The sequence below is a fragment of the Phaseolus vulgaris genome, chromosome 3, assembly GCF_051622355.1.
Source record: "Phaseolus vulgaris cultivar YP4 chromosome 3, ASM5162235v1, whole genome shotgun sequence".
Taxonomy (NCBI): Eukaryota; Viridiplantae; Streptophyta; class Magnoliopsida; order Fabales; family Fabaceae; genus Phaseolus; species Phaseolus vulgaris.
This window is the reverse complement of record NC_143500.1, coordinates 39,986,741-39,996,113: the sequence shown is the minus strand read 5'-3', so window position 1 is coordinate 39,996,113 and position 9,373 is coordinate 39,986,741. Positions and strand designations below refer to the sequence as shown.

The following is a 9,373-nucleotide window of genomic DNA, read 5'->3' as shown; positions in this document are numbered from 1 at the left end:
GATGCCCTAACAGAATTTCGAAAAGCCTTTAACAAAAAAGAAATAAACCGATTGCTTCTGAATAAAACAGATTTATTTTTGTACTGAATCAAACCATTTAAGAGAACTTTAAAAAGCTTTTCCAAAACCGTTTAACCACATCATGAGCTTGATCTTACTACCTTGATTTGGCATCTAGGATGGGTCATGCAGCAAAAGGCAATCTTGAATACACACAACCCTAAAGAATGAGATCATCTAAGACATATAGCAACCTACAAAGCAACCTAGCTAACATCTACATCAAACACACTAAGACTAGGTAGAAATGAGCTTCATCCATCTTCAACACTCACCACCTGATATCTTAGTCTGTATGACTTAGATTATTAGTGAAGTAAGAGGATCTCGGTTAAACATAGTCTTTTCATACCTAATGTTATCAAACAACAACTCATACATTATCCCAAATGTATGACATCAATTTCATACAATTTTCATCATTCATATATAATATATATCACTCAATCACATAAAATTCTAAATTTCATAACATTTAAGAACATTTCCAACATCAAAAACAATATTTAACTTCCAAATTATCAAAATCTAATATTTCTAGAAGTTTAAATAATATATAAACAAACAACACAATATTTAAACAAACAACATTTCTATAAGAAAAATTGAATATTGGGACCACGTCCCCTCCACATTCAAATCTTCTAGCCTAGGGTACTATTGAAAGTTAAAGTTAGCTTCCCTTATCTGAGATTCTGGAAATTCTACCTCAAACAGGGCCACTAAAAAATTTAGGAACCTAGAGCAAGTTATTCAAATATTACCAAACTTTAGTATGAGCTTAATCAAGTTGAGAGAATCATTTTTCTTAACTAGATCCACTAAGATTGGTGACTAAATCATAGAGAAAAAAATAGAGAATAAGAGATCTTTAGAGTAAAAATGAACTTACTGTGTTGAAAATCTGATCGAGTAGAAATGTACCCTGACTCCTCAGCTACAGTATGACATGATCAGATTTTGAAATAGTTGAGGTATGAGAAGGAAATTGAAAAGAGAAGTAAGAGGGAGAGAGAAAGGGTGATACACTCACTTGAGCGACTCAAACGATACATATGCTTGAGTGTCTTTTTATTTCATTAAGTGAAAGTATCATATAACTTAAATGAGTCAGACGATAATTTCTACATCAAAACCAAGACAACTCTAAAAATAAAACTACCTCACTTTAACTTAAACCAACATACTTACCCCATCATATACAATTATCTCTTACAAGATACAGTTAAATGAATTTACAATACCTTTTAAGATTAAAAGAAAAATAAAAACTCCAATTCAATAGGTAAGGAAGAACTCCATACTCAACATTTACTCAAAGAACTTCACACTCAATATGCGACACAACATTATTCTATTGAAATCTTCATGAGAAAATATATCATATTTTAAAATCATCAACTAAAATAATTTAAAAGTAATTTATATTACTTGAAACTTTCATTCTCAAAAAGTTTTAAAGTAAGAAAGTTAATGATTGAAAAACTATTCAACTAAAAATAATTTCTTATTATCCAACTAGTCCAAAACAATCAAATTCTAAAAGAGATTACGAAAGGTTTGAATGGATAGAGATAAAGTAAAGAAACAATTATAACTTCGAGACATAATGAAGAAGTTGTGCATGTGAATAAAAAGGTTAAAATATGATTTCTTACCGTTAAAATGTTATACATTTCTTACATTTTATATTTCCACTATAAGTAAGTCTACCAAATTATAAATTGATATGGTTAAAATTTTAATGAAAACAAGATTAATTTATTTTTTAGTGAATAAATTTAATAAAACTCAAAATTCAGAACTCATATGTAAACACATGTTGAAGTCTCTTAACTTTAATTCGTTAGAAATGGTGAATAAGTTTAAACAATTGATTATTATTTTTTTATCGTAAGTCAAACATTAAAAGAAAGCTTTTCGTCTTGATTTGTGTACATTAGTATGAGGATGTTAAAAAAGATGGACATTTTCATCCATGGATTAAGAAAATAGTAGGGTTATCTTCACATAAATAAAAGAAAAAAAAAGAAAGAAGGAAAGGGACCCCATCTGTTTTGTTATTTCTAAAATTTAAAATAGACCTTTATTTTTTTATATTATTAATAAAATAAAAAATATATTCTTTATTTTATTGATGTTGATAGTGTTATTAAAATAATACGTAAATATAATAATAAGTTAATAAATTTAAAAAATATTCTTATATTTATTTTATGTTAAAACAATTATTTTTTCGAAATACAATTTTCTCACGAGACAATCTATAATTTAGTGATAATACAATTTTTATGATATTTTTTAATATATAATAATTAAATTATTCAATTTTTTTAACCGTGATACAGACAATATCTTATCTCAAATAATCTTTTTAATAGACTATAGATAATCTTGTATAATCTTATTACTAAAATATTATCTTAAAATATTTAGTTAATTTAAAATTTGAAAATTTTCGAACACAATTTATTTAAATATGTAATTTAAAAAAAAATTATTAATGAAATAGCATTATAACAACTTGATATAATTAATTAAAAAATAATATATTTTAAAATAAGTAAATATATATAATTTTTTATAACAATATTAACAAATTATATAGTCGTTATTTTTAAAAGAAAAGTTATTCAATTTTTTATTTTATTAAATAAATAAATTATTTTGTGTTTATTAAAAAATAAAATTGTTTAATTATTCTCTTTTTAAACCCTTTTTTGTCATTTTGCAGGTAATTTTATTGTACAGGTAATTAGTTATTAAACGAAAATAAAATATATGTTATATCTTTTCCAAAAGAATTAATCTAACCGAGATACAGATAATATCTTATCTTAAATAATTTTTTTAATAGACTATAGATAATCTTGTATAATCTTATTACTAAAATATCATCTTAAAAAATTTAGTTAATTTAAAATTTTAAAATTTCGAACACAATTTATTTAAATATGTAATTTTTTTAAAAATTATTAATGAAATAGCTTTATAACAATTTGATATAATTAATTAAAAAATAATATATTTTAAAATAAGTAAATATATATAATTTTTTTATAATAATATTAACAAATTATATAGTCGTTATTTTTAAAAGAAAATTTATTCAGTTTTTTTATTTTATTAAATAAATAAATTATTTTGTGTTTATTAAAAAGTAAAATTGTTTAATTATTCTTTCTTTTTAAACCTTTTTTGTCATTTCGCAGGTAGTTTTATTGTACAGGTAGTTAGTTATTAAACGAAAATAAAATATATGTTATATCTTTTCCAAAAGAATTAATCTAACCGTGATACAGATAATATCTTATCTTAAATAATTTTTTAATAGACTATAGATAATCTTGTATAATCTTATTACTAAAATATTATCTTAAAAAATTTAGTTAATTTTAAAATTTTAAAAATTTCGAACACAATTTATTGAAATATGTATTTTTTTAAAAAAAATTATTAATGAAATAGCATTATAACAATTTGATATAATTAATTAAAAAATAGTATATTTTAAAATAAGTAAATATATATAATTTTTTTATAATAATATTAACAAATTATATAGTCGTTATTTCTAAAAGAAAAGCTATTCAATTTTTTATTTTATTAAATAAATAAATTATTTGTGTTTATTAAAAAGTAAAATTGTTTAATTATTTAATTATTCTTTTTTTAAACCTTTTTTTGTCATTTTGCAGGTAATTTTATTGTACAGGTAGTTAGTTATTAAACGAAAATAAAATATATGTTATATCTTTTCCAAAAGAATTAATCTATCCATGATACAGATAATATCTTATCTTAAATAATCTTTTTAATAGACTATAGATAATCTTGTATAATCTTATTACTAAAATATTATCTTAAATATTCTTCTTAACTGACTATATACTATCTTAACTAATCTAGTTTTATCTAAAAAAATCTTTTAGAAAAAATGTAGTTGTTATTTGCACTAACAACTTAGTTCCCCTTGGGCTATAAATACCAACGTAGAGCATTGGCATTGGACATCACATCGCAAGTTCATTAAGTAGAAGGAAAAGGAGAAAAGAGAAGCACAGAGATATAGAAACAGGGGCGACTTTATCTCCAAGAACACATATCCATGGCAAGAAGCTTGTTCCTTGTGCTATTTGCAGTAGCCACCCTTCTTCATGGCTCCGCTGCACAGACCAGACACGTGGTGGGTGATTCCACTGGCTGGACCATCCCTTCCGGCGGTGCTGCAACCTACACCACCTGGGCTTCCGACAAAACCTTCACAGTGGGTGACACTCTTGGTACGTTAATCTTCCAAATCTTTCTGTTCATTGGTTTATTATTTATGTGTCATTAAATTACAAATTTATGAATTATAATTTTTTTATTAATGACTTTTGCAGTGTTTAACTTTACCAACGGCCGACACGATGTGGCTAAGGTGACGAAATCAGCTTATGACGCATGCAACGCTGCCACCACCCTTTTCACCCTTACCTCCGGTCCAGCGAGCGTGATGTTGAACCAGTCAGGGGAACAATATTACATTTGCTCCTTTGGAACACACTGTTCCCTCGGTCAGAAATTGACAATTGACGTTGTTAACAGAACCTCTGCCACTCCTTCCCCTGCCCCTCAACCCAGCAGGAGTGGTTCTCCACCAACGGCTAGCCCTGTCCCCACACCAACACAAGCACCTGCTCCAGGCCCATCCGCTGGACAAGTTACTTTCACTGTTGGAGACACCTTAGGCTGGACCGTTCCTGCTAATGGTGCTGCAGCTTACGCATCCTGGGCCTCTGGCAAAACCTTCAAGGTTGGAGACATACTAGGTAAGTCACCATCCATCATTAAATTAAACACTTACACATTTTTAAGAGATTTATAGTTGGTCAAAACTTGAATCATATAATTAACCAGAAAACATCTATGGTTTGTGTTTTGCAGTGTTCAACTACCAATCTAACACACACAACGTAGAGGAAGTTACAAAGGAGAATTTTGATTCTTGCAACTCAACCTCTCCTCTTGCCACTTACACCACTCCACCTGCCAGAGTGACTCTCACCAAATCCGGTGCTCACTATTTCATCTGTGGCTTTCAAGGCCACTGTCCAGCAGGTCAAAAGCTTGCCATCAATGTCAATGACAGCGTCAAAACCGCCACCCCGCCTTCCCCCGTCGCCACCCCACCTTCCGCCACCACCTATCCCACCACCAACCCTTCTACGCCTTCTCCTGCAGGCTCTCTCGCCCCTCCCCCACTGAACTCCGGAGCTGCATCTCTCGGACTTGTTGGAGTTTCTGCTACCCTTCTTTCACTTGCCGCAGCTTTCTTCTATTAGAGACATGAGATTCTTCAATCAGAGACATGAAATCCTTCTATTAGAGACATGAGATTCTTTTATTAGAAACATGAGATTCTTTTATTGAGGACATGAGATTGTAATTAGGAGTGTTTGAAATGCGCGATTATTATTATTATCGCTCTTCTATTGTCTTTCATGAATTCACTTTTTTTAGAATGACAATGAAGTTAGCTTTCCGTCCACTACAATTTTGTTTCTCTTTTTCCTTCCTTTTTTTTTTTATCCTCTCTTGTGAGTAAAACTGGTATATATATATATATATATATATATATATATATATATATATATATATATATATATATATATATATAAAAGGAGGTAAATGTTATTAAATGGATTTTTCATTAATCAATATTTTATCATAAATGATATTTGAACGTACTAAATTAAAAACTTAATTCGTAATTAAATTAAAATACATAAAAGTATACCAAAAATATAGATTAGATACTTAAGCGAAACTATATTTACTTTAATCATATTTGTATACCTTTTTAAAAAATATTTTATTACATCATTAATCTCATTTATAATTTTTTACCCCATTAATTATAAATAAACTACAAAAATATTATTCAAATAAATATATTTTTTAGATATTTTTTTCTAAATGATTAAGAAGAACATAAAACGTAAAGTAAATTCAATTTTTTATATGTTAAAATTAACTTATTTATTTTGTTTTATTAAAAGCTCGAAGATTTGAATGTGAGGATTGTGGTCCTATTAATATTGATGAGTAAATCATTGAGAAAAAAAATAATAAAAAATTTTAATCGAGTAACTGATAAGGTTTTGAAATAGATAAGGTATGGAAGTGAAAATTTTCACTATATTTTTTAAGATAATAATAATAAATAATTTGACTTTTGAATGAATAAGAAGAAAAAAATAATTATATTACGTTTCATTTTACTACAAATAAACACATTAAAATTGTATTGCGTATGTTTACAAAATATTTTGAATATATATTAGGTATAAAATCTAATTTATTCCTCCAAAAGGTAATTAATAAGTTTTTTTACCCTAATATCCTTTTGTTGAGTTTTTGGATTACCCAGTACAATTATAGCATATTATCTCATAAATAACAACAAAATGGTTATTTGCCAAAATAGCAATAAATAGTAAGCTATCAAAATAAAAATAATAATACACCAATCCTATTGAAAACATATATAAACAAATTCATTATTTAACCTTTCATTTATTCTACAAATCATATATCATGTATAGATCTGATTATTAAAATAAGATTCAATAAAATTTATTAATGTACTTTTTAAAATATTTGTATTAAGTATATTTTATTAAATAATAATACCTGACACAATTCAAGATTTTCTACAAACTAATCATAAAATCAAAGATGGAGATAATTTTGTTACAACTGAAACATATGTTTCTTATAATATTACAAAATCAAATATTAAGCACGTGTTCTTATATAACTTCTTTCCAATTTCTTACCACCTAATACTTTAATTTATATAATTTAAATTGTAAAATAACGAATAAATACATTTTCATTTACTTAATAATAAAAAATATGCATTGGTTAACATAGCACACCCGGTGTAACTTAATTGTATTCATAACAATATAAGTTTTTCATCATTTTCAATATTCAAATACAATAATATCCCCAATCTCAATATCCAGTATTACATGATTTATAGCATCCCGTTAACATTTTTAATAAATCATCATCTTCGTAGGATAAAACATTCAAATCAAAATATATAAGTAGTTCAAATATTTGAATCGTACAATTTAATTAAACATAAAATTATAAAACAAAGTAAATTCAGTCAATAAATTGAGTCTCTGGATAAGATTAGGTCAAGATGATTTTTGTTGAGCAAATTCAAATCATAAACAAATCAATCTATTCATTCTAACAAGTTTAAAGTAGACAAAATAACACATAAAACTTAGTTTTCACAGTACAACTAATATCATTCAATTTGCTCATGCTAATCCCAATTTAGTTTTAAAGTCAATAATAACACAGAATTTAATTAAAGCAATCCAAAATCATCAATCACAATTCTTACAATTTAAGCAACAATTTACTTCTATGTTAAAGCAAACAATAGTCAATTATAAATTAAAGTAATAATTACTCATAGTTAAAGAAATTGCTATAAATTGTCGTGAGGTACTAAAAGGTTTAAGAACTTAGTAAAACATAATTAAATAATACCAAGTTTCAGTTCAAGATTAAACTAATTGAGATGATTATTTTTCCCAACCAACAAAATTAACAAAAAGTTTGACCACTAATAAAAAATAAATTAACAGGCATTTTAATGTAAAATTTCATTTATTCCAAATTAAAATTGTTTTAATAAAAACACTTCAAATTATTTAAGGTAGAAAAGAAAGGTTAGAACAAGAAATGTCAATAAAAGAAGAGAATGATAAAAGAAAATTTCACTAGTGAAAATGCCAAAGGCCATACATTGCAAAAAAAAAAATTAGACGAGTTTGAATGTAATGATAGAAAACGCCACGTGACTTACCTTTCATACACGCACAAAGTCACTTTCATTTTACAAATTATTATTTTTTGCATTATTTATGTAATCTATTTATTTTTCTTATTGTATGCAAAACCCTAAATAATTTAGTAACAACAAATATAGTTAGTCTTATAAAGGTGGATATAATTAAGTGTGACTTAATGATAAGTATATATTTATTCTTACTCAATAATTTTAATTATGGATTATTGGTATATAATAATAAATAAATCTATTGTTTTAATTAATATTCATATAATTGGGTTTATTTGGGTCTTAACTATTATTTGTGTTAATTTTGTGTGTTTAGAGCAGATAGTCTGAAGGAAATGTCTACCTTTATGAATGGACCAAATATGCAAATATTTACCAATGTAGCGTTTATTAACAAGTAGTAATGTTTATCTAACTAAATGAGTTAGTGGTTGATTCATTTCTTTGATTGAGTATTTTCCTCTAGATTTGAGGAGTTTAAAGAGTGACATAAAGTCAAATGAAAATTTTATTTCTTTGGTTAAATTGTTTTCTTGCCACATTCTATACATTCGTCTCCCAAACTTAAGGAATGACTCTGAGTCTCTAAATGAAAAATAAAACAATTTCTTTGATTGAGGTGTTTTCAACACATTTTGTACATTGGCCCCTAAGCTCAAGGAGCTCATGGAGAAAGAAAAAATTATTTATTTGGATAAGGTGTTTTCGACACATTCCATGCATGACCCCAAAGCTCAAGGTGTGATGTAGACTCTAGAACATTCTTCAACCTTTGGATGCATGTCTTAGGGGGGTTCCAATGTTCGGAGATGTGGAGGGGTCAAGTGATTGTAACTATTAGATATATGTGATGTGAGGATTAATAAAATATATTGATTGGTATGGAAGTTTAAACTTTTCTTACAAATGAGAGTGAGTATAGTTTGATTATTTTTTAAACTTATAATCCGAGAAGAGAGAAATGTGTTGTATCATCAACTTAATCAAATGAGGATGTCTTTTGTCTTAAGTTTGACATTTTTTATAAGTTTTCAAGTGGATAAGTGAGTTTTTATGATTCAACTAGAGTAGGCGATTTTTTGAAAAGTGATGATGTTGACATGAGCATTTCAAGTTCAATAAAAAATGATTTATGGAAGTAGAGTAGGAATAATTTCAATATTAATTTGTATATTAACGTTAATTATTCATTTTCTTGACATAGTTCAAATTAAATTAACAAAATTAAAGTTTTTGTCAAATGATTATTTTTTATTGTAATAAAAATAAAATATACCAATACTTGTTATATTCAACAATTACATTGTCTACATTATTTAATCATGTTATTTTTAGAAAGGTCAATATGACGTGCCCAAGACAACTAAATTTTCACTATCCAAATCGTCTTTCATCTTCATCACCGAACATCTTCTTTTTGTCCTTAGTATCCAAAAAGAA

General features: G+C 26.4%; 1 protein-coding gene across 1 annotated transcript; it reads left to right on the top strand.

Annotated features, from left to right (window-relative positions):
* Window positions 1-4,091: 4,091 nt before the first annotated feature.
* Window positions 4,092-5,433, top strand: LOC137805917 (blue copper protein). Its single transcript, XM_068605795.2, has 3 exons — window positions 4,092-4,343; window positions 4,446-4,874; window positions 4,990-5,433. Exons 1-3 carry the CDS (start codon window positions 4,169-4,171, stop codon window positions 5,385-5,387), a joined length of 1,002 nt encoding a protein of 333 aa, XP_068461896.1. The 5' UTR covers window positions 4,092-4,168; the 3' UTR covers window positions 5,388-5,433.
* The last annotated feature ends 3,940 nt before the right edge of the window (window positions 5,434-9,373 follow it).